Genomic DNA, 24435 nt, shown 5'->3' on the forward strand with positions numbered 1-24435 from the left:
CGGTCCCGCTCCCATCTCCCATGCCTCTCCCTGTCCCTGTCCCGTTCCCGGGCCCGGGCCCGGGCCCCGGGCCCCGCCCCTCAGCGCTCTCCTCTCATTGGCTCTCGTTGCAGTTAGGCCCCGCCCCCCGCGCGCTCCCATTGGACGGCTAAAAAGGGGCGGGACCTCGGCGCGGCGACCTTCAGCCGGGAGGCCGGGGGCGGCACGTGACGTGACACGTGACACGTGACGTGCGTGGTGCCGGGGTCCGCGGCGCCCCCTAGCGGAGCGGGGGAACAAGCGTATGTGAGACCCCCGGGACCCCGGGATGGGGGGGATCCCCGGGAACGGGGGAACCCCCTGGACCGGGGCTGTGTGGGACGGGAGAGGGCACTCCTTGGAGCGGGGGGATTCCCAGGATCGGGGCTATGTGGGATAAAGGTCCTGGGATCGGAGCTGTGCGGGATCGGGACCGTGCGGAACTCGGGGTCGGGGTGGGGGGAATGTGGGGGGCGTGGAGAATCCTACGGAGCCGGGGGATTCCTTGGGATCAGACTGAAATGGGAGAAATCCCCCGGGTGTGGGTTTGTGCAGGATCCCCGGGACTGGGCTGGGCGGAATCGGGATGGGGGGAATGTCCTCCGGGCTCGGAGCAGTGCGGGGTCGGGAGGGCATCCCCTGGGATCGGGGGGAGCGACCCTGCAGCACTGGGGTTGTGTGGAATCCCCCGGGGTCAGGGATCCCCCGGTGCCGCAGGGATGCGCGGGCGCTGCGGCTGCTGCGGTTCCGGGGGGCCGCGGGCGGGGGGCCCCGGCTCGGGCTGGAGGAGGCGCCCGGGGGCGACCTGGTGGATCTGAGCGCGGCGGAGCCGGAGCTGCCCCGATCGATGCGGGAATTCCTGGAGATCGGCCCCCGCGGGCTGGCGCTCGCCCAGAGGTGGGTGCTCCCCAAAGGAGAGTGAACCCCAAAAGAGGGTATCCTCATGGACCTCCCCAGGAGTGTCCACCCAAATCTGCATGCTGCTTTGGATGACCCCAAAGTGGGTTACCCCAACAGCTGGCCCCCCAAAAAGGTGGGTACTCCAAATCATGGGTGACCCCCAGCGAGGTGTGACCTCCAAGAGTGCCCGACCCCAAAAAGTGGGTCCCCTCAAATGTGGATGTCCCCAAAAGGAGAGTCCCTAAAATACAGTTGACCCTCGTGCATGACCCCCCAAAGGTGCATCCCTTGAGAAATGGGTGCCCCAAAATGTGGGTGATCCCGAGGGGGGGTCTGTCCCCACAGAGCACTGGAGTCGGGGCAGCACCGGGTGCCCCGGGCGACTGTGCAGCTGCTGGCACCCGTGGGGGACCCCGAGAAGGTGATCTGCGTGGGGCTCAACTACCACGACCACTGTCAGGAGCAGGGCGTGAAGGTCCCCAAGGAGCCCCTCATCTTCAGCAAGTTCCCCAGCGCCATCACCGGGCCCTTCGATGACATCGTGCACCCTCAGGACACCAGCGTGGGTACCCCGGGACCCACCCCCACAGCCCCCCGGGGAATGGCACTCCCAGCCCCCTTCTGTCCCCACAGGAGCTGGACTGGGAGGTGGAATTGGCTGCTGTTATCGGGAAGAGGGGGCGGCACATCGAGGTACCCCCTGCCCCGGCCCCTGCCTCACTTCGGGGGGTCTGTGGGGGTGTCCCCCCATAAGAGGGTCCCCGCTGTCCCCAGGAAGCGGCGGCGCTGGACCACGTGCTGGGGTTCACGGTGGCCAACGACGTGAGCGCCCGGGACTGGCAGATGCGGCGCAACGGGCGGCAGTGGCTGCTGGGGAAAACCTTCGACACCTTCTGTCCCCTGGGGCCGGCCATCGTCACCAAGGAGGCGGTGGCAGGTGGGATGGGGATGGGATGGGCACAGAATAGGGACGGGACAAGAACAGGACAGTGGTGAGATGAGAACAGGACAGGGACAAGACTGGGATGGGACAGCGACTCTTTCTTGGCTGCCACTGGTGGCATCACAGCCCCGTGTTCCCCACTCCCCCGTGTTTTTCCCCAAGGTGGGGTTGCGGTGGCACTGTCCCCATGTCCCCCGTGTCACCTCCCGCAGACGTCCACAACCTGTGGATCCGCTGCAGCGTCAACGGGCAGCGCATGCAGGACAGCAGCACCCGCCACCTCATCTTTGGGGTGCCCGCCCTCGTCGCCTGGGTGTCCCGGTAGGAATGGGGGGGCCGGGAGCCTCCAAAGCCCAGGCTGACACCAGGTCATGGCTGACACCTCGTGTGCCCCCAGGTTCGTGACACTGGTCCCTGGGGACATCCTGCTAACGGGGACCCCTGCAGGAGTGGGGGTCTTTCGGAAACCGCCCGTTTTCCTTCAGGTGAGGGAAAGCGGGGGCTCGGGTGGGGCTGGGGGCGAGTGGGACACAGTGGACCCCTCTGGGGACAGATGCCACCATGTCCCCCTGTCCCCCCTCGCAGCGCGGGGACGAGGTGCAGTGCGAGATCGAGGAGCTGGGCACCATCTGCAACCGGGTGGTCTGATGGCGGAGAGACCCCCCGAAATCCCACCTCCCCCCCGTGGGGTCAATAAATCCAGGAGCCATCGGATCCCTGCGCCCCTTTATGGGTCTGGGGGGTTACAGCTGGGTGAACTGGTGGATGAAGGCTCCCAGCTTCTCCCGGTTGGAAGCAGACTGGAAAGGCTGGGAGAGCTGCAGGAGGGGTCCGGTGGGGGTCTGGAGCTCCTCCAGCACCTGGGGGGGCACAGGGAGGTCAGGAGGGCAGAGGGGGGGCAGGAGAATGTTGGGGGGCTGGGGGAGCTGTGGTTACCCCCATGTCCTTGAAGCTCTGCAGGGAGCTCAGGGCCAGGCTCCTGTCGGGATACCCTGTGGGGAGAGAGATCCCGAGGGAACCCCCAAATGCCACCTCCCAAGAGCCTGGCTCGGGGGTCACTGACCCCTAAAAGCAAGACCCCCCCACTTTCCCTCACCATCCTCATCCTCAGCCAGGAATTCCAGCAGTGCCTCCACGTAGTCTGCCTCTGCAGTGGAAGGGGTGTCAGCTCCCAGCTCCTGGGGGCTCCAGCTGTGCCTCAGTGGCTCCAGGGAGTCCCAAGGGGTTCCCTACTTTGGGGAGGTCCTACCAGGCTGGGGCCAGGGCCGTTGCTCCAGGAATTCCACAGCCCGGCCGTAGGTCTGCAGGATGGGACTCAGGAGGCGGCAGAGGAAGAGGAGGAAGCCAGGGAAACTCTGGGGCTCGCTGAGCTGTGGGGGGACACACAGCCAGATTTGGGGGAGACCACCCTCCCCCCAGCCCGGGGGCAGCAGGGGAGCCCCCCAGTACCTTGTAGCACTGCTTGGGGACCCTGTGCTCGCTGTCACTGTCGCTGTCATCGGTGAAGGATCCCCAGGAATGGCCCCGCACGAAGGGCCGGGGTGCCACGTCACAACCCCAGCGCTCACCTTCTGCCTGGGGGGACAACAGGGTGTCACCTCACCTCAAAGCCCCCCTGTCCCCGTGCCCCAGGAGAGGTCTTGGGGTGTCACCCACCTCCTCCTCCTCCAGCAGCCCCCCAAGGATGAGCTTGTCCAGGATGTCCAGGCTGCGGCAGTCAGGTGGCTGGCAGGGCTGGGGACACAGAAAAGGGGTGACAGGCCACCCCCGTGTCCCCACCTGGAGCCCCAGCAGGGTTGAGGATGACAGGCCACCCCCGTGTCCCCACCTGGAGCCCCAGCAGGGTTGGGGATGACAGGCCACCTCCATGTCCCCACCTGGAGCCCCAGCAGGGTTGGGGATGACAGGCCACCTCCATGTCCCCACCTGGAGCCCCAGCAGGGTTGGCGGCAGCAGCTGCAGCAGCTCCAGGATCTTGCGGAGCAGCTCGTCCCGGCTCAGCACGATCCTGGTGAGGCTGGAGGGGGGACCCAGGACAGGCAGCACCTCCAGCAGCAGGGCACGGATGGCACAGGCTGATGGGACAGGGCTGTCACCAATTCCCCTGAATTACTAATGTCCCAGAGTCACCAAATTCCCCGGCATCCCCAATCCCCCTCATCTCCAACTCCCCCAGTGTCCGCCACCTCTGGCAGCCCCGATCCCCCCCATCCCCAATTCCCAGTGCCAGTAATCCCCTGCACCCCCGATTTCCCCAGTGCCACTGACCCCTGGTGTCACCGAATCCCCCAGGATCACCGTCTCCCCCAGGATCACCGTCTCCCTGGCATCACCGATCCCTGCTGTCCCAAATCCCCAATGTCATCGGCCCCCACAATATAAACAATACCCCTGCTGTTCTCCAAACCGCAGCCATCACCCATCCCCGGTGTCACCGATTCCCCCAGTGCCACTCAGCCCTGGTCACCAATTCCCACGGCACCTCCGCTCCCTGGTGCCACCAGTGCTGCCCTGTCCCCGCTCCCGGTGTCCCCACTCACCGCCCACGGCCTCCCCGGCCAGGCAGTGCCGGACACCCCCCGCCAGCCGCCCCAGCCACACCCGGGCCGAGGCCCTGGGGGGCCCCAGGGCGGCCCTGGGGGGGCCCGCCGGGTGTGGGGCCAAGGGGGGCTGCAGCTGCCGCAGGCTGTGCCCCACCAGGGCCCGCAGCTGCCCCGAGAACCCCACGGCCCGGCCCCGCAGCAGGAGCTGCTCCAGCAGCTCCGAGAAATCCCGCATCAGCCGGGGCAGCAGCACAACCTGGGGGAACAGAGGGGGATTGTGCTGGGAATGCTGCTCTGGGGAAAAGAGGGGGCGATTCCCACTGGGAATGCTGCTCTGAGAAGAGAAGGGGTGATTCCCACTAGGACTGCGACTCCCTGTTAAAGGAGGGTGATTCCCACTGGGCATGCTGCCCTATGGCATGGGGAGTCCTGCTGGGAACGCTGTTCTGAGGGAAGGGAAAGAGGGAAAGCTTGTCCCACCTCCCGGTGCCTGTGGAGCAGCAGCGCCGCAGTGATTCCCACGGCCGTGATGGCGGAGCAGGTGCTGGAATCTGCAGCGGGAGAGGGACTCGTTATCCGGGGGCGATTGACCTCCACGCCCACTCCGGAGCACGGATGCCGTCCCAGGGGATGCAGGGACCCCCGGCCCCCTCACCGCTCAGCGCGTGCAGCCCCAGCGCCGTCACCAAAATCTCCTCTTCAGTCCCCAAACTGGGACTCAAAGTCCCCACGTTCCCAACATCCGGCGGGCTGGGACATCAGGATGAGAAGGGTGAGGAGAGAAGCCAGGAGCAGAGATCCAAGGGGAAACACTGCCCAGGGCTCAGCTCCTCACCCCCTGCCCAGGATGGTGGGAAGCAGCAGCTGCCCTGGACGATTCCCTGTGAGGAATGGCCAGATGAGGTGGTTGTCCACAAATTCCTGGGAACGAGGATGAAGAAGCACCATGACCTGACTTGATCCCTGGATCCCCAGGGCTGGGAGGAGCCTGGATGTCCCCAGGATGGATTCACTCAATCCACCCAGACACCTCAAACCCCACCAACATCCCAGTAATAATCTCCCAGTGCCGGGATGGATCCAGGGGGATCTGCAGCTGCCGTACCCGTAAGGAGAAGGGCTGTGAGAAATCCACCTGGGCACATCCCTGGGGCCGGCGCAGGGCCTGGAATGCTGCCCGCAGACATGTGCCGATCCCGAGGGGCCGAGGGGGCTGCGAGGAGATGGCATCGAGGGATTAACGGCAGATTTGGAGGGATGCCACTCCCCAGGGATGCTCCCAGAGATCCAGGGCAACGCCTCTCCCTAGGGATCTCTCCTCTGGGATCCTCCCAGAGATTTACGGGAACGCCAGGGATGGTGTCAGTGATCTGGGGGAGCACCATTCCCCAGGGACCACCCTGGAGATTTGGGGGAGCACCGGTGACCCCCCTGGCCCCCCTCTCACCGCTCCATCCTGCTCCGCTCTGCCAGGAGCCACGTCATAGGCGATTCCCACCGGGATGATGAGGACGTCGGGCACGGCCCCGTCCCGCAGCGCCCGGAGCACGCGGAGCAGCCAGTGCCGGGCGGGGTCCGCGAGCCGCAGCGAAGCCGAGGGCTCCTCCAGGAAGAGGACGAGGGGCTGGCGGCTCCGCAGCACCTCCTGGATGTACTGGGGAGAGACTGGGAGTTCTGGGAGCTGCCAGCACCTTCCCGAGTGCTCCAGAGGGATTTTTCAGCCCAAAGTGCACCTACCGCATCCAGCACAGCCCCCGGCAGCCCCTCATCCCAGTCACTCCATGTCTGTGCCATTCCCGAAGGCAGGAAAATCCCTCCCAGGTGCTGGAGCAGGGATCTGGCAAGGGAAGGACACCGTGGGCAACCACTGCATCCCCCTGGATCCTCTGGGAACATCCCACACCACCGCCTTACCGGAGGCGAGGGCTGGTCCGGGCATCCACCGTCACCCTGGGCACCCCGATCCCCTGGGAGAGGAGCACGAAGGACAGGAGCAGCCCATCCACCTGGGACTGGTGGCTGCACAGGAACACCAGCGGCACCTCGGGCTGCAAGCAAGGGATCCCAGGGTGAATTTCCGGCATTCCAGGGGTTGGGAGCACCGGGCCGGGCTCCATACCGTCCTGGCAGCTTGCAGCACCATCTCCAGCTGCCCCCGGTGCAGCTGCACGCCCAGGAACAGACGGGTCAGGAGCTTGGGGAGCAGCCAGTGGCACAGCCTGTGGGAAAACTGGGAGTGAGGATCTCCACCATGGATGGGGCTGCCCCAAACCCTCCCTACCTCAGTTTCCCCAACCCATCCCTGCTCAAAATTCCCAGTTTTTAACACGTGAAAGGTTGCACGTGATGAGACATCCCTCTTTCCACTGGCAACCAGAGCTGCCATCAGATATCCTGCATTCCCTCCATCTCCCTGTCCCCACTTGGGATCCCCGAAGGGATCTTATTCCCAGGGGAATACCTTCCCTTTGACGGCTCAGAAGTGCTCTTTATTCCCACTGGATCAGATCACCAGTTGTCAGTGATGGGATGGGAAAGGGAGAAGGAAAGGGAAAGTTTTCTCTGCTTCCCTCCCTCCTGCAGGGTTTGGATTTTCCCAGCTCCTCAGAAGGAATTGGGGGAATGGCCCCAGGAGCTAGAGAGGACCCTGAGGGCAGCCAGCCAAAAGATCTGTGTGCAGCTCCCAAAGGATCCCAAAATATCCCCCAAAGTATGCCAGCACATCACCCAAAAGGATCCTAGAAAACCACCCAAGGGATCCATGTGCATCCCCCGAAAATCCCAGACTATCTCCAAAAAGATCTGTACCCATCCCCCAGAGAATCCCAGAGTATTTCCCCAAACCATCCATGACCTCAGCAGCAGAGGGGAGAGCGGGGCCTGGATTTCCCTCAGGATCTGGCAGATCTCCTCCTTCCAGCGCCGCCGGGATCCCTCATCCCCTCCGGACCCCGGGTCATCCTGCACCCTGGGGAGGGAATGGGGAGGGGGCGAGCAGCCCAGCAGCCCCGTGTCGGGGTCCAGAGAGCCTCAGTGGATTCCAGGATCACACCAAGCTGGGATCCAGGGACCAAACAGGATCCCCCGGGACAGGGAGCCGGCCCCTCCTGGGTGAGGGAGCTCCTGGGATTCCCCCGGCTGCTCCCACCCACCTCCTGCTGCTGCAGATCCGCTCCAGGAGTTCCCCGGGGGTCTCTGCTGGAATTTTCCATTCCCAGGCGGCGAGGAACGCACAGATCCTCCGGACCAGCCAGCCCCGAAACCTGGAGGGAACACACGGTGACATCCTGGCAGGGGGGGGCTTTTCCATCGGGATCAGAGCCCCCCCAGCTGCCTCTTTGCCGGGATTCAGGACGTTTCTCCCCATTTCACAGCTGGAAATGTTGAGGCACCAGTGAATTGATGCTTCAGGCTGCCCAGCGGGAAGGAAACCTGGGATTCAGGGCATCCCAAATCACGGAAATTTCCCAATCTACCCCCAAATCTGCACTGAGAGTGGGGTGGGTGGGAGCTTTGGGATATCCCAGAGCGTGCAGGAAGGGCTGGAGTGGGACAGGGGAGCTGCATTCCCTGTGATCCCAATGGATTCTTCCAAGCGTTTCAAAGCTGAAGATGCGAACATTTGGAACTGAACGGAGGATAATGATCTGATTTGGGAAGAAAAAAAGCAAAAACTGGATAATCCAGAGATTGCTCCCTAAAGGGGAGCGGAGCCAAAGCGATCTGGCACCTCAAGAATGAAAATATCTGGAAATGGCTCTGGGGCAGCTCCTGCCCACAGGAAAAGGGGGGATAACCAGGATTTTGCCTTTCCTGGTATTTTTCCTCCTTCTAGGGGGAAGCAGCTGTTTTCCCTTTTCCCTGGGAGCCAGGCTCACTCTGAGAGACGCCAGCTGAAGCCAGAGAGAAAAACAACCCTCCACCTCCACGTTCTTCCCACTAAGATTCCAAGTTTCGCTCAAACAAATAAAGGCATGACCCCAAATCCTCAATTCCATGGCTGGAGCACAGCCCAAGCCCTCAGAGACGCCACTTCCAGCCTCCCAAAATTGATTAATGAGCTGGGTTTGCGATAATGAGGAACCGGGGAGGATGGAGAGGGACTCCCATGGGCATTTTGGTAAAATATGGGGGGAAAAGTGTTTTTCCAGATGTTTTCTGCACAGAGCTCGTCCATCCTTACCGCGTGTCTGTCTCTGTCACGCGGCTGACGTCACGGAACCCGAGAGCGGCGAGATCCTTGGGATAGAATCCATCCTGGCAGGAAAAACAGGATCAATCACTGCCAACGCGGATCCTCGGCATCCCAGGATCCCAAACTCTCCTACCCAGCTCCTGGGGGTGCAGGTCTGGCAGCAGCGCCCCGAAACCGGGCGGTGGTATTTTCCCAGGAATGGGATGAAAACTTCCAGCTTTGGGTACGAGTTGCTGATCCACGTTTGCATCTGAGGGGGGAAAGAAAAATGGGAAGGGGCATCTGGGAATGCCAGATGTGGGTGGATACACCCCAAAACGCGCTTGTGATGTGGGGGGGTTTCAATAATGGCAAGGAATAAAGGAATTTTAGCTGGGACAAGCTGGTGTCACGTTTTGGTGACTGTGTGGACCTGGATCAACCTGGATGCAGGGAAATCAGCCTGGTTCTGGGGGGATCAGCACCCTGGCAGGATCAGGCACTGGGTTTTCTCTCCCTCAGACGCACAGATCCAGTGGGATTTACCCAGATCCAGTATAATCAGCTGGGCTATACGGGCCTGAGTGGGCTCAGTGGGATCCGGGGAGACCCCAGATCCCTCATCAGTCCTCTCCACCCCCACCTCCAGAGTCACAGGGTACCCTGGAGCACTGGAATTCCAATTTCCTGGCTCTCAAATTGGGATCCCCCGCCCCCCTTTCTGTAGGGTGGGGTTAACAAATTTTATTTCCTAAAAAACAAAGGGGAAGAAAAAGCAATTTGGGTTTAAAATGTAGCTGGGGGAGAGGAAAAGAAAGGGAAAATGAGGGGACCATGGCAGGGTTTTGGAGGGGATTCATGAGGGGCAGGCTGGTGGCACGGAGGGTCCCCGTGGTGTCACTTACCTTGGGAGGTGTCATGGCTGGGGGGACGCCCCCAAACTGGGGAGAAGAGGCACTCGTGCTCGAGGGTCCTGGGAAAAGTCCTGGAGACACAAACAGGTGGGAAGGGGGATTTCGGGAGGTTCGGGACACACAGAACAGGGGCGGGGAAAAGGACCCCACACGTTCCCCATAGGGAACGTGTGGGGGGACAGCACACCCCACACCGACCCCTCACACTCCACATCCCCTGTAGGGTTTGACGGGGGGGAACACACCCCACACGGGCCCGCCAGCCCCGCCAGGCCCCGAGGTGCGGGGGCAGCACCCCCGCACAGGCCCCACAGCCCCCACGGACTCCTTGGGTCACCCCCAGACCGGCCCCGCTCCCCCCCGGCCCGGAGGGGCTCAGCCCCACAGCCCTTGCGGAGCTCCGGGGGTCGCAGCCCCGCCCGGCCCCGCTCACCGCAGACCCCGCGCTCCGGCCCGGCCCGGCCCCGCTCCGCCCCGGGCAGCGCGGCCGGAACCGGCCCCGCCGGAACCCCCCGCTCCTGCCCCGGCCCGGGACAGCCCCCCGGCCCCACCCCAGCCACCGGCGGGTCCCCATCGCCCCCAAGGGCCCGCCACCCCCTGGCCCTGGTCCCCGACACCCCTGGGGACACCGGGCCCGGCCCCGCCGTGGGCTCCCGGCCCCAGCCCCGGGCCCTGTCCCCCCCCAGGGCCAGCAGCCCCCCGGCCCGAGCCCCCGGCCCGAGGCCACCCCAGCTCTGTCCCTCCCACACCTCCGAGCCCAAGGGGCTGCAGCGGCCTGGAAACACCGAAAAGGCCCCAATTCACCTGCAGAACCACACCAAGGAGCGGTACCCGGGAGCTGGGATAAGGGAGGGGATGGGAATGGCAGGAAAGAGGGGAAAACAAGCAAAGACAAGAAAGAAGGAGAAAGGAGGGGGGAAAGGAAAAGACAAGGGAAAACGCGAAAAATAAAATACTAGGAAAAGAGTGGTGGGGAAGAAGAGAAGGTAAGAAAAAAGGAGAAAAAAGATGGGGAAAAGGGAGAATAAAAGGGGAAAGACAAGAAAGAAAAAAGAAGAGAACGAGGAAAATGGGGGAAAATAAAAAGATAGGGAAAATGGGAAAAAATAAAAGACAACAAAAAAGAAAATACAAGCCCATGGTGGTTGGAGACCAGGTGCCCCACAAGCCACTCCATCCCTTCCCTCACCTGGACAGGGCAGAGGAAATATAAAGAAAGGCTCGTGGGGTGGGATAAGGATAGGGAGGGGTCAGCATGGTCCTGTGGGACCCCACTTGTCCTCTTTCCTTCCTTTTTCTTGGCTTTTTTCCTTTTCCTCATCTTTTTCTTCCTCCCTTTTTTCTTGTCCTTTCTATTTCTTTCTTGGTTTTTTCTCTCCTTTTTTCTTGTCTCTTTGCTTTTATTCCCCTTTTATACCATCCTTTCTTTTTCCCTTTTTTCTTGTCTTTTCTATCCCCCCTTAGCCCAGATCTCAGATACCGCTCCCAGATGTGTTCCCACAGGTGCAAGACTCCCCCGCCCTCCCCAAGAGGTGACACCCACCTCTTCCCCAGCACCCACATCCCTCCCTGGTCCTGCGTACCGCCTGCACTTCCCCCCCGTTCCTGGCACTCCCATCCTCCTGCATCCCCCCACTACCCCCGGCCTCACCCCACCTCTTTGTTCCCCCAGAACACCTGAAAAGGATCCCGATCCCTTCAATTTCCACAATAATTCAAGATCAGGAAGGCAAACCCCAGTTCCAGGCTCCTTTTTCTCCATTTATTGTATTTTTTTTCCATCCAGGAGCATTCTCAGCCCCCAGGAATCATCGCCATCTCAGGGGGGCTGGGGCCACAATACTCCACTCTCCCCCCAGCTCCCACTTCTCTCCTCAAAACCCCTCATTTCTCTCCAGATTTGGGCTTTGGGGGCTGTTTTCCCCCATTTTTAGGGGCCTGGGGACATTCCCAAGCACTGGCCTTGATCTGCTCCCAGAGGGAATAACCCTTCCTCCCCTCCTTGGAGCTCTCAACTCTCACTTCTCTCCTCCACAACACCTTTTTCACCCCAAATCAGACTCTGGGCACTCCCAGTTCGCCTTTCCCCCTCCCAGCCACAGGATCCAAATTCAAAACTCTCTTTCCCACCAGATACCTCATCTCCCCCCTTTAATAACTTTTTTGGGTGCTGACACCCCACAGTGACCCTGGGGTCACCCAGCCCCCATGAAGCTGTCGCAGCCCAAAGTGGGGGTTGCCTGTCCTGGGCGCTGCTGGAGCTGGGATGGGACCCGGCACCCCCTTCCAGCTCCACCTGGGGAGGGTAAGGACCCGGGTGGGACCCTGGATTTGGGATGGACGGAGGGACTATCCCAGCGCCAGGCTCATGGAATGCCCTGCTCCACCGCCTCCTCCTCCTTCGCTTCCAGAGATTCCCACCTGGAGCAGGCAAAATCCTGGCTCTGTGACCTCTCCTGGCCCTGCCTCAGCCCCCAAATCAGGGGGAACACTGGCGTCTCTCCCTCCAAGGGCTGATCCACCAGCAGAATTCCCTTTGCAGCATCCCACCCCGTGTCAGATCAGTTGGGAATCTCCCTCCAGCTCGACCCCAGGGTCACAAATGCTGGTGAAATGGATCTGGGAGGAGGGAGAGGAGGGAGGCTGAAGGCCACGGCTCATGTAGGCTTCCAGAGATTTCAGCAGCTGCCTCGGCTTCTTTTTGGTGGATAATTCCAGCTCTGGAATGGTCAGAGGGGGAAAAGGTTGAGGGGAGCAAGACCTGGATGGTGTCAAAGGTCCAATACATCTGGTGTCCTGACATTTCCCTTGGGAAAGGGCATGCTCATGCTTTCCTTGGGATGAGGGAGCACAGAAAGCTCAGTGCCAGCCTGAGCCCCCTGAGATTGGAATCCAGGGAAGGTGGGGCAAAGCTGGAGCCCAGCAGTGCCAGCTGGATCCCGATCTCCAAGGGATCCATTGGTTCCACTGACAGCAATCCTCTCTGGAGTAAGTAATTCATGGATGGGGGTTAAGCTGTGCCTCTGTGCGAGCCTGGGGAGCAGGGAATGTCCCCACGTGTCACCCACCTTGAGCCGCCCCATCACAGCATCCCTCTGGGGTGCAAAACAGGAGGAAAAACACCCCTTGAAGCACTGGGATAGGGAAAAATTGTGGAAAAACCTCAGTGTGAGGATTAAACTGGGAACGTTCGGACTTCTTGGGCAGGGCAGCCCTTGGCATTGGGTTGGGATGTGCTGAGAACACAGAGGGGGGTGTTTTGAGGTTGTTGTTTCCCCAAGGAAAGTTAGGGGCAGGAAAACCCGGGCAGACAAACCCTTGAGGAAGAAGCCAGCGTCAGCGATGGTCCCGTGCTGCCCCTTCCAGAGGTGGAAGAGCCGCAGGAAGGCAGCGGCGTAGAGGTCGTTCAGCACTCCGATGACCTGCTGCCGCCGGTTGCATTCCCTGGAAAAGAGGGAGAGGGGTCAGCCACATCCTGGGAAGGGGAAGGACTCTGGATGCAGTTTGAGACTCCAAAACCAGCACCCCCTCACCGGGAGAGCCGCTCCTCCCGCAGTGCCTGGATGACCATCCGGGTGATGTTCACCGACATGATGCAGAAGGGAAAATTCTGGAAAACAACCAGAATTCCAGCATTATGAAAGCTCAGTTGGAAAACCCACCTCCCCTCTGGCACCTCCGTCCCTTCGACACTGCATCCATGCATCCACAATTCCATGGGGTGGATCCCTGGGATCCATGTACAGCCCTACAGATCCAGGCTTGGATGGATGCTGAGGGTTGAGCAGACCTTGTACCCATGCTTAAACCTGGACTAAAATGTGGAATTTATGAAGACGGGCTCCCCTCACTCCCATTTTCCTGCTGCCCAACTCTCCAGCTTGTTTATCCCAGTCCAAGCCAGTATCAAATCTCTAAAATCCCACTCCCAGCATAAATACAGCACTTGGAGCTCAGCCCCAGCCTGGATCAGGGCTCCTTGGGCACCACCTTCTTCCCCTCACCAGCACGAGGTGGTTCAGCATCCCAAAAAAAACTTAAAAGAGAAGGTTTTTGTTCTTCCCTTTCCCAGAGCATTGGGAATTCCAAGGGAGACTCCCTGGCAGAGAGGAGGGGAAGGTCATGCCTGGGTTTCGTGCTGGGAGAGCTGGAAAATCTCCTGTGCCAGTGGCAGTGTCCGGGAATCCAGGACAAAGAACAGGATCTGCATCAGCCCCAGCATTCCTGTCCCACGCAGGTCGGTCCCAGGATCCACACCTGGGAAGGTGAGGGACAGCACGGAGTCACTCACTGTCACCTTCCCACTTCCATGGGCTGTTTATTCCCTGTTTTCCCTGTCACTGCCCTTCCAGAATCCAAGAATCCTAGGGATTCCCTTTCCCGAGGGAAAGCTTTCAGGGAATTTCCCTAATGGGGCCATCATCTTGGTCATCTGGGCATTAACCAGCCCCTGCTCCACCCCACCACTCCCATTCCCACACTTTTCCAGGAATTACCAACTTTTTTAGGAACATGGTACTGGGACGACCAGGCCAACCAGTCCAGATGTTGTACTGGGGCCAGTTTGGTTTAATACCTCTATGGATAAAGGGATTGAGAGTGCCCTTGAGAATTTTGTAGGGATATGGAGAGGAGTGGGAGGATTGGAGTTTTGGGGTCCAAGAAGGATATTGAAGTGCTGGAGCACGTCCAAGAGAGGGCAATGGAGCTGGGTCTGGAGCATAGGGAGTGGCTGAGGGAGCTGGGATAGAACGGAGTTGCTCCAGGGGAGGTTTAGTTGGATTTTGGGAATGGGAATCTCCCTGGGCAGAGGGGTGCTCCCTCTCCTACCCTGGAAGCCCAGCTGCTCCCAGTGTGCTCCGTAGCGCGGGCAGCCCAGCCTGGAGCGCATCAGCTGCCGGTAGATGGTCTGGAGGATCCGCATGTGCACCCGCTCTGAGTCATCCAGGGCGCCTGGAGGGAGGGAGGCAACACCCCAGCTAGCTAAAAACACTCTTGGGATCTAAGAAACATCCCTCAGTGCCCCAAAAACACCGCTGGGCCCCCAAAAACAACAACATCACATCCTTCAAAAAACCCCCCTTGTTACCTAAAAACGCCCCTTGGCACTGTAAAACCCCCCAGCACCCAAACCCATGCCCCATGCCACCGTAAAAATCCCCTCAGTTCCTCAAAAACACCCCTCAGCACCCAAAAGATGCCTCTTGGCACTCAAAAGACCCCAGACCCACCCCTCAACACCCTAAAAACCCCACAGTGCCTAGACAATGTCCCTCAGTGCCCGAAGCCAAACCCCCCATCCACCAAAAATGCCCTCACAGCATCTAAAAAACACAACTTGGCACCTTAAAAACCCCCTTGGTGCCCAAAAAAGGCCACTCAGCCCCCAAACTCACAGGCCCAGGGTTTCCATGTGTGTGTGACCCCTTCATGCCAAGGGACTGGGTGATTCCCATCCCATCCCATCCCATCCCATCCCATCCCATCCCATCCCATCCCGTTTGCCCCTGGACTGAGGGGCAGGAAGGGCTGTGGAGCCAGAGGGCTCCTGCCTGGAGCTGTGTCCATAGGGAGGAGGGATGAGATCCAGCAGGGTGCAAAGGGAATCCCGGGGCCACTCACACTGTGCCATGGCCAGCGCCAGCTCCTGCTCTCCCTGGAGCTGCGGCCGGAGCCGGGGTGGCCCCCGGAGGCAGCGGAGCAGAGCAGCCAGGATGCCCCGGCGTCCTGGCGCGCGGACCTTCCCCTGCAGGAGAAACACCCCAAACCCATCAGGGAATGAGGCCAGAGGCAGGGGAAGGAGGCTGGTGCCCCCCACTCCTACTGCCTACACTCCCACCACGGAGCGGGAGCCGGAGCCCGGCCGTACCCGGCTCTCGGAGAGCTCCGCGCTCTGGAAGTGCTGCAGCGCCTCAGTGAAGGAAATCGGAGGGGGGGGCGCGGCTGAGGTGCCCCCCAACCCTGCGGGGAGGCAGGGAGTGGGTCAGACCCCCAGTGACCCCGGACTCCCCCCAAATGACCCCCGATTCCAGGAGAATGAAGCCGAGGGGGAATTGGGGGAAAACGGAATCTCCCACCCCCTCCCTCCCCTCCACCCCCAAATAACGCCCCCAGCTTCTCCCCCACCCCTCCTGCCCTCCAGGATGCAGGTCCTTTCCCCCTTCCTGGACCTTTCCAGCTGCCAGCCCCTGTTAGTCCCAGTACCTGACTGGATCTCTTCCAGAGCCTCCCATTCCTCCCGGGCCCGGCGCTGCTCCTCGCTGATCCCTGTCCAAGGGAAGGGGTGCAGGAGTCAGATCGGGGTGGGAGACATGGAGTGGGAGGTTTCCTCCCTTCCACAACACCCTCATTACACCCTGGGGCTGTATTTCCTCTTTTCCAAGGAAAATCCCAGCCAGAGTCACCCAAGGCACTGCAAGGTTTATCTTGGATGAATTGGGGGAACAATCTGGGACCAGATGGATTTGGCTGAGACCGCCCCGCTACTTGATCCCTGGGGTCCTTCCCAGCCCCTCAGGTGACTTTCCCACTAGGAAACACCGCGATTGATCCAAGGGAAGCAGGAAAAGCTCACCAGGGTCTGGGGGCTGCCCCGCTCCGAGCACCAGCTCCTGCAGGACACCTTCCTGCCCCAGAGCTAGAACCTGAGGGGGACAGAGACAACACAGTGTCACTCCCCGCGGCAAACCCCGAACACCAACCGACCCCGAATCCCAAGGGTTTCCCCCAGGGAACAGACCCTGTGCCCCGCAGGAAGCTGGCTCAGACCCCTTCGGGTCCCAAGATGGTTTTTTTATGGTTGCAACGATAGAAATGGAGCAATGAGGGGAAGTGGGGGGCTGGGACCCCTGCGTGGGGGGCCCCCGCGGGTGTCGGCTGGCGGGGGCTCCGGCCGGACACGCACGGGCGGGGACTTGCCGGGGGGACAACGCGCTGCCGCTCCTCCGGCTGCTCCTCCAGCCGCTCCGAGCCCCCGGCGCCGCTCATGGCCTGGGGAAGAGGAGGGGATCAGCTGGTGGGAAGGGGGAGTCCCGGCGACTGACACCCACCAGAACCAGCCCAGGCTCTCAGGAAGCCCGCTGGGCCACTCAGCGCTCCCCATCCCTCAAGGGCCTCCTGCAGCCCTCAGTATCCCCTACGCCTCAGGAACCCTTCCCAGGCCCCCTTCAGCCTCTCGGGAGCCCCCCAACCCGCTCAGGAGCCCCTTCCAGCCCCCCCTCCGCCCCTCAGAAGCCCCGGACCCTCCGGGGTCCCTCAGCCCGTGGCCGCCGCACGCCGGGAGCTGCAGTCCGCGCCTCGGCCCGCCGGGGAGGCACACGGGACTACAGCTCCCGGCGTGCACCACGCGACAGCCGCGCGGGGGTCGCGCCGAGCTGAGCGGGGCGGAGCCGCGGCCCGGGGGGCGGGCGGAGACCGCCGGGGCGGGGCCGGGGGCGGGGCCGGGGGCGGGGGCGGGGCCGGGGCCGGGGGCGGGGCGAGCCCCAAGCGGCGGGGCTGGAACGGGGCCGGTGCCCGGCACGGCGGCGGAGCTGGAACGGCGGTGCTGCCCGGCACAGCGGTGCTGCCCGGCACGGCGGCGGAGCTGGAACGGCGGTGGTGCCCGGCACAGCGGTGCTGCCCGGCACGGCGGTCGGACCTTCCGGGGTCGGGAGCGTGGCGATCAGTCCCAGCCCTCAGTGCCCAGTCCCAGCTCCCAGTGCCCAGTCCCAGCTCCCGTGCCCAGTGTCAGTTCCCAGTGCCCAGTGTCAGTTCCCAGTGCCACTACCAGTTGCCAGTACCAGCTCCCAGCATCCCAGCGCCAACTCCCGGTGTCAGCTCCCAGTGCCCAGTGTCAGCTCTCACTGCACAGTCCCAACTCCCAGTGTGCAGGACCAGTTCCCAGTGCCCAATGCTACTTCCTAGTCCCAGCTCCCAGTGCCAGCCCCCGCCCCGCCGCCCCTCCCCGCGCATCCCCCCGCCCAGTGCCGCAGCCGCTCCCCTTCCCCTCTGTTCCGGTTCCCGCTGTCCTCGCCGCTGCTCCCGGCTCCGCGGGGCAGAGCGAGGCTCACGCAGGCCGGACGGAGCAGCACCATGTGGCTGCAGGCGCTGCTCTTCCTCGCCCCCCTTCTCCTTCTCCTCATCGTCCTCCTCCCGCTCCTCTCCCTGCTGCTCCCGCGGGTCCCGGGCAGCCGCAACCCCTTCGCCACCGACACCCGCCGCCCGCCCGCCCCGCTCGTCACCGACAAGGCTGTGCGCAGGACCGTCGTCAAGACAGGTACGGGACCCCCGGGGGCATCAACAGCCCAGGGTGTCACCGCCCCCCAGGACAGCACTGGCCCCCCAGGGTGGTGTCATCCCCCGGGACAGCACCGCCCCCGCGGTGTCATTAATCCCCCCCGGAGCGGCATCACCCCGAGGGTGGCATCACGCCCCGGGCTGTCCTGGACCCCCGGGGCAGTACTGACCCCCCCACGGTGGCATCTCCACCTGCGGCAGCATTCATTAGCCCCCCCCGGGGTGGCACTGTCCCCCCCCAGCATCACCCCCTGCTCACCGTGGTTTCGGGGGTCCCCCATGCCGTGGGGTGCCCCCTCAGTGACTTTCCCTGCTTTCCCCGCAGTGTTCTCCCCAGAGAAGGTGCCTCAGGGGCTCGATGCCATCGTGGTGGGCAGCGGCGTGGGCGGCCTGGCGGCTGCGGCTCTGCTGGCCAAGGCCGGCTGGCGCGTGCTGGTGCTGGAGCAGCACGGGAAGCTGGGGGGCTGCTGCCACACCTTCACCGAGAAAGGCTTTGAGTTTGACACTGGTATGATTTGGTGCCCCAAATTCCCCCCGGACCCAGGGGAGGGGCATGGGAGACCCTCAGGGTGGGAATTGCACCCGTTGGGGTGAGGACTGGGGCTCCCCAGCACACACCTCGCGTTAGACAGCCCATTTTCCTGTTCTTCATCCCAAAATCCTCTGGCTGTAGGATACCAAACCCCCCAAATTCCCTATATCCAGCCCCTATGTAATTCCCAGCACGGGGGATGTCACCTCAGGACACATCTTGCTGGCACACTTTTTGTGGCAAGACAAAGTCCGGCTTTCAATCTCCGGGATTAATTATTTATAGCAGAGGTGAATAGCAAACAGTAACAAAATTCCAAAATTACCAGTTAAAAACACTAAAGCCAGTGCCATTCACCCCAGTTGGGAGGCAGGTATATCCCAGTTTTTCCCTTTTCCTTCCATATGAAGCTGCTGGGCTGGGGGGTGGAAAAACAAGAGGAGGGTTCTGTACATCCCAGGGTGGAAAAAACCCAGTAAAAATACCAAAACGTAACAAAATTCCCCAAACTCCTAATTAAAAATGCAGTGGCGAGCACTGTGTACCCTAAGTAGGAGATGGGTGTATCCCAGATTTTCCCTTTCCTTTCCACATGGAGCTGATTGGGTGGGCATGGATAAATAAGAGGTGGGTTTGGTGCTTCCTGGGGTGGGAAAATAAAAGAAAAAAAAGGGGAAAATAAAGGAAAAAAGAGGATAATAAAGGAAAAATGTCTATTTTAGGGATCCACTATGTGGGGCAGATGCAGGAGGGCTCCTTGATGCGGTTCCTGGTGGACCAGCTGACAGACGGGCAGCTGGAGTGGGCCCAGCTCCCGGCCACCTACGATGCCGTGGTTTTGGGGGACCCCCAGGGTGCTGGAAAGACCTACCACCTCCATTCTGGGAAGCGGGAATATTTCCGGAGGCTGAAGGAGCAGTTCCCTGGGGAGGCAGCGGCCATTGATGAATTCCAGCGGTTGGTGAAGGTAGGGGCAGATCTGGGTGGGATAAAACGAGGGGAGTTTGGATCTGGGGGTCACACAAAGAGGGGAACCCCCCCAGCACCTGGATACCGGGCCCCCCCCCGGGAATAATGGCATCACCCCAAAAGCGTTGGGAAACAAATCCAAAATCACCCTTTTCTGCCTCAAAAATGCAGCACCACAGATGTTTTGGGGGAGATTTTTGGGCAGAGTTCTTTAAGGAAGCTTTTTTGAAGAACCTTTTTTTTAGGGAGCTTTTTGGGGGAGTTTTTCGGGAGGACCTTTTTGGAGCAGTTTCAGTGGGGGAGCTTTTTTGGGGAAGCTTTTCCTAGGGGAGGTTTTCGAGGGAAGCTTTTTGAGGGAGCCAGTACTCCCCTTGCCCACAGCTCCCCAGGATGCCCAGCAATGAATTTAAGGGGAAAAAAATGCTTTGGAGCATCTTTGGGTCGTGTCTGAGCCCCCGGGTGTGCCAGTGAGCCCCAGGCTGTCCCTGCAGAGCTCCGGCCGCGGGGTCGTGCTGCTGGGTATCCTGAAGATGCTCCCGCGGTTCCTGGCCGGGCTCCTGATCCGCTCCCAGCTGCTCCCACGCCTCTGCCCCTTCTCCCGCCTGGCCTCACGCAGCCTCAAGGAGGTGGTGGATGGTCTCACCCCCAACCCCGAGCTCCGGGCTGTCCTCAGCTACATCTTCCCTACCTACGGTAGGTGACCAGGAGGCTCTGGGATGACATTAAACCCTTTAGAAACAGAGAAAAGGTAACAAACTCCTTTTTTCCATGCTTTTGGGAGGTTTGCAGGGATGCTGTGGTGGCTGCTTGACCAGCATCTTTGTCCCCAAGTCACCGGCAGATGACACATCCCCATTGCTCATCTCCATCTCTTTCCCTCTGTGCTCTTCTCCTTCCCGATGGGGCGACATCATTCCTGCACAAGGGAATATTCCCCCGATAGCCCCTGAGCCTCCCCCTTCCCTCCATCCCAGCACCTGGGCTTGGCTTACAGCCCCCCATGACTTGGTCACGTTGGTGACCACAGGCTTTGCCATGGGGACACCCACACCCGACATCCTCCCTGCTCCTCCAGGCTCCTCACCTTCCTCCCAGTGTCATATTCAGGGTGTTCCTCCTCCTGAAATCTTCAGGATAAGCCCCAAACTCATGATTTGCCCAAACCCTGCCCCTTTTCCCAGGTGTGCTCCCCTCCAAGGCCAGCTTCTCCATGCACAGCATCCTGGTGAACCACTTCCTCCATGGCGCTTGGTACCCCAAGGGTGGGGCTGGGGAAATTGCCTTCCACATCATTCCCGTGATCCGGAAGGCTGGAGGCAACGTGTTTGGGAAGGCGCCAGTGCAGAGGATCCTGCTGGACCCCCAGGGCAGAGCCTGTGGTGAGCACCGGCCCGGAACGGGGCGTGGGGCTGCTCCCCGAAGTGGGGCTCCTTTCACCAGCACCTCATTCTTCACCCTCTGGGTTTTCCCTCCCAGGTGTGAGTGTCAAAAAAGGCCAAGATTTGGTGGACATCTTTGCTCCCGTGGTCATTTCGGATGCTGGGATCTTCAACACCTACGAGAGGCTGCTGCCAGCGGAGGCGCGGGCTCTGCCAGGTACCGCATCAGCGCTGGGCTCCGGTGGGGTTACAGCGTTAATCCCATCCTAAGCCTCATTGGAAAGGGGATTTATCAATTAACATTGGCAAACCCCCTGTTGCTCCTGTGCCACAGCCCTCAAAGCCCAGCCCTGGCCGCTCATTTCTTCACAGGGGTTTTAATTAAGCTTAAATTAATTGGCCCAAGTTGGGTGTAGTTTGCAAAGTCCCAGTTTGGTGCGAGGATTCCCTTAAAAACACAGTGCAGGGCCCCGAAATTTGTGGAATTTGCCAGAAAATCTTCTGGAAGGGGCAAGGATGGATGGAAGGGCCATGGATGGGGGGAAGGGGAATGGTTGTGTGGAAGAGGACAGAGGTAGGTGGGAAGGGGCACAGCTGGGTGGAAGGGGGATGGTTGTGTGGTTGGGAAGGGTCAGCATTGGAGGGAAGGGGTCAGGATTGGAGAAACCACTTCTTTGTAGCTGAGGATCCTAGAAAAGCCTGATTTCCCCCAGAACAGACTAATTCCCCTTTTTCCCTCCATACTGCAGAGATCCAGTCCCAGCTCCGCATGGTGACCCATGGGGAGGGGGGTTTCACCGTCTTCGTCGGCCTCAGCGGCTCGAGGGAAGAGCTGGGGCTGGAAGCCACCAACTACTTCATGTTCCCAGGGAATGACCTGGATGGAATGTAGGTTTGGCTTCACCTTGGATGTGCTTCGTTGAGCGTAAGGAGATGAATTCCTGGGCAGTGACTCAGAAAATGGGGATTTGGCCCTAAGGAGGATTCAGGGGAAGGTGTGCATCGAGCCCCAGCTCAGCCCTTCCCTCTCATGCAGGATGAAGCGCTACCTGGCTTCGTCCAGAGAAGAAGCTGCCAACAACATCCCTCTCCTCTTTGTCACCTCTCCATCAGCCAAGGACCCCACCTGGGAAATGAGGCACCCAGGTAAGGCTGACACCCAGCCACAAATGCTTGTGAGAGGCTTCAAAGCTCTTGTTGGGGTTTGGGGACCCCAAACAAGGAGTTTCTACTCAGCTGTACATGATCAAAGCCGCTGAGCACAGGGCTCATGGAACGTGGTCTTTGGGATATCTGGATGGAGGACATGGAACCCCAAAGATCTGGGGACATCTCCCGGGTTTGGGGCAGCGACAGGGTGGGATGAGGGTGGGCAGAGGGACGAGCGCCCCAGACTTGTCCTCACGCAGGTAAATCCACGCTGGCCATCGTCACCTTCGCCAGGTACGAGTGGTTTGAGGAGTGGAAGGACAAGCAGGTCCACAAGCGGGGGGATGACTATGAGGACCTGAAGAAGACTTTTGTGGATGCCATCATGCAGACTGTCTTCAAGCTCTACCCTCGCATCGAGGGCCGGGTGAGGAAACACAAGGTTCAGGGGTCTTAAACTCAGGGTTCAGGGGTCTTCCAGCTCCTCTCTGGGTCCCCTCTACCCACCCAGCATTGGAGCTGGGGCTGGACCTGCTGCACATGAGGCCCAGTGTGGCACCAACCCATCACTGCTGCCTCGTCATGGTGCAAAGGCGAGTGACCATGGCATCATGGAATGGTTTGGGTTGGAAGGGACCTTAAAGCTCACCCAGTTCCACCCCCTGTCATGGGCAGGAACACCTTCCACTAGACCAAATTGCTCCCAGCCCCATCCAACCTGGGCAGACCTGGACGACCATCCCAGGATGATCCTTCAGAAACATCCTGGGACAAAACCTGGCCAGAACCACCCCCCCAGGGTCTGCGAGGAGACCTGTCCCAGCCCCACACCTGGGTTCCTGCAATGGCCCCCGGTCCTGCTACCCCTGCAGACCACCCTGTCCCCTGTCCCCCGCAGATCGAGTACCTCTCCAGCGGGACTCCCCTCACCAACCAGCACTACATCGCCAGTCCCCGCGGGGAGCTCTACGGCGCCGACCACGGCATTCCCCGCCTGCAGGACAAAGCCATTGCTGCCGTGCGGGCAGAGACGGCCGTGCCCAACCTCTACCTGACAGGTGACGGGGCCACCAGCATTCTCAGATGAGGACAGCTCTGGGGGAGCAGGATGGGGGGGGAGAAAGCCTTCAATCCTGAAATGCAATAAAGGGAAGAGCCACTGCGATGCTGTGGGGCAATGGAAGAACCGCTGGGAAAGCGGAGTTCCATGGTCCCACACGGGGAGGAGGAGAGGGCTGTGCTCCTCCAGCTCTGGGAGGTTGTCTCCTTGCCCAAGGCAGGATGAAGCCCTTTTCCTGCTGGAGAGAAGGAATGGTCAGACAGGGAGAGGGTTGTGGGTTCAGATTCCAGGGGTGGAGTGGGGGCAGCTGGAATGTGGGGAAGGTAATGCCTGAACCACCACTGATGGTTGGCTGGGATGGAATGGGGAGTGAGAGCTGCTCACAGCAGCGCCACATCTGCTGCTGCCTCCTTTCAGGGCAGGACTTGTGCCTGGGGGGTTTCATGGGAGCCCTGCAAGGAGCCATCATCTGTGCCAGCACTGTCCTGAAGCGCAACCTCTACTTGGACATGGTGTGGCTGAAGATGCGCCTGCAGGCCACCAGCTCCAAGAAGGGAGACTAAGGCCCACTGTCCCACCACCAGGGACCCCCACTCCTCACCACAGCACCTCTAACTCACTCTCAGCTTTCACGCACCTGTAGCAGATCCGTCTCTTTGCCAAACGGAGGGATTTCAATCCAAGAAGATGCTGTTCCCATTCCCAGACAGATCATGTTGGACCTCACCCCCACAAAAAAAGTGCATCACCTTCCACCATCATGTCCAGTGCTGGTCCCTGGCCATGAAGAAGGTCCCCAAGAGCTGCTCTGAGCAGCCATGGCCAGGAGAGAACTCAAGATAACCCTAAAACAGGTGGCACCAGCAGGTACCAGCATGGCCCAGCAGCCGGGGGTGCTGCTGCTTGATCCCAGCAGGCTCATCAACCTCCACCTGCAGCCCCCAGAGCTGTCTGAGAGCAGTGGTGCTTGCAGGCTGTCCAGTGATTCCAAAGTCACCCCTGGCAGCAGCAGGACCCTGACCCCCCAGCATTCCCAATGTTTGGGTGCTGCTCTCCCCCCATTGCCCCAAGGCACTGGTGGCATGAGCACATGCTCCTTTGGCAGCAGCAAAGTCCTTCTGTCTGCTGGTAAAAGCTTGGGAACAGGATCAAAGTCCTCTCCAGATGGGAAGGGAAGCACATGAGACTGAAGTAATAAAACAGTGATGATGATCCTGGGATTTGTGCCTCATGATGGGTCAGCAGGGCTGGGGGTTGTGAGGGAAAAAGAAGGCAAAAAGAAGGGGAGGCAGAATGGAAAGTGGAATGGGAAGGGAAAGGGGAAGGGACAGCCCCATCCTTGTGAACGTGCTGCTGGGGGTTTGTCCTGCACCAGCCAAGTTTTGGGGAGGAATTATGGCAGAACGGCCACAAATTGGACCCCAAGTGAGGAAAAGCAGCTGGCCAGCATGGACTTACCTTCCTCCCACCTCCCTGGAGCAGACAGCCATGGGAAGAAGGAATTCCCTGGTACTGGGGGGTACTGCTGTGAGCACGGTGAGTCCTTCGTTAGCACTGGGGCACCTTGGGCTGTGGCTCAA

The 24435-nt window shown here is 60.7% G+C and overlaps 4 protein-coding genes across 8 annotated transcripts; 2 read left to right on the top strand and 2 right to left on the bottom strand.

The window, feature by feature from the left end:
* The first annotated feature begins 518 nt into the window (after positions 1-518).
* Positions 519-2575, top strand: LOC120411142 (fumarylacetoacetate hydrolase domain-containing protein 2-like). Its single transcript, XM_039564212.1, has 7 exons — positions 519-915; positions 1264-1480; positions 1552-1611; positions 1693-1855; positions 2074-2182; positions 2259-2346; positions 2447-2575. The coding sequence occupies exons 1-7, from the start codon at positions 605-607 to the stop codon at positions 2507-2509; spliced, it is 1011 nt and encodes a 336-aa protein (XP_039420146.1). The 5' UTR covers positions 519-604; the 3' UTR covers positions 2510-2575.
* Positions 2571-10414, bottom strand: GPAT2 (glycerol-3-phosphate acyltransferase 2, mitochondrial). 4 transcript variants are annotated; one of them, XM_039564176.1, is made up of 22 exons: positions 10297-10414; positions 9484-9563; positions 8733-8849; positions 8588-8661; positions 7557-7667; positions 7259-7372; positions 6524-6623; positions 6319-6452; positions 6142-6241; positions 5852-6058; positions 5510-5617; positions 5240-5325; positions 5060-5154; positions 4885-4955; positions 4402-4660; positions 3788-3936; positions 3518-3595; positions 3311-3436; positions 3111-3231; positions 2958-3008; positions 2798-2853; positions 2571-2721 (listed from the first exon to the last, which is right to left on the bottom strand). In XM_039564176.1, the coding sequence occupies exons 2-22, from the start codon at positions 9496-9498 to the stop codon at positions 2605-2607; spliced, it is 2289 nt and encodes a 762-aa protein (XP_039420110.1). In that variant the 5' UTR covers positions 9499-9563; positions 10297-10414; the 3' UTR covers positions 2571-2604. The 4 variants fall into 4 exon arrangements, with proteins under 4 accessions (XP_039420110.1, XP_039420111.1, XP_039420109.1 ...); XM_039564177.1 differs by having other exon boundaries at positions 10242-10414; XM_039564175.1 differs by lacking the exon at positions 10297-10414 and adding an exon at positions 9926-9962.
* Positions 10415-11228: 814 nt separating this feature from the next.
* ELMOD3 (ELMO domain containing 3) lies at positions 11229-16839 on the bottom strand. 2 transcript variants are annotated; one of them, XM_039564207.1, is made up of 11 exons: positions 16734-16839; positions 16411-16482; positions 16067-16136; positions 15697-15759; positions 15362-15453; positions 15115-15238; positions 14323-14445; positions 13619-13749; positions 13026-13102; positions 12809-12936; positions 11229-12212 (listed from the first exon to the last, which is right to left on the bottom strand). In XM_039564207.1, the coding sequence occupies exons 2-11, from the start codon at positions 16477-16479 to the stop codon at positions 12049-12051; spliced, it is 1041 nt and encodes a 346-aa protein (XP_039420141.1). In that variant the 5' UTR covers positions 16480-16482; positions 16734-16839; the 3' UTR covers positions 11229-12048. The 2 variants fall into 2 exon arrangements, with proteins under 2 accessions (XP_039420141.1, XP_039420140.1); XM_039564206.1 differs by lacking the exon at positions 16734-16839 and having other exon boundaries at positions 16397-16701.
* Positions 16840-17463: 624 nt separating this feature from the next.
* RETSAT (retinol saturase) lies at positions 17464-24075 on the top strand. The gene is made up of 11 exons (XM_039564181.1): positions 17464-17746; positions 18092-18274; positions 19021-19265; positions 19759-19960; positions 20449-20646; positions 20744-20863; positions 21396-21534; positions 21683-21792; positions 22056-22222; positions 22694-22853; positions 23273-24075. The coding sequence occupies exons 1-11, from the start codon at positions 17563-17565 to the stop codon at positions 23416-23418; spliced, it is 1854 nt and encodes a 617-aa protein (XP_039420115.1). The 5' UTR covers positions 17464-17562; the 3' UTR covers positions 23419-24075.
* Positions 24076-24435: the final 360 nt, after the last annotated feature.

The sequence above is a fragment of the Corvus cornix genome, chromosome 22 (assembly GCF_000738735.6).
Source record: "Corvus cornix cornix isolate S_Up_H32 chromosome 22, ASM73873v5, whole genome shotgun sequence".
Lineage (NCBI taxonomy): Eukaryota > Metazoa > Chordata > Aves > Passeriformes > Corvidae > Corvus > Corvus cornix.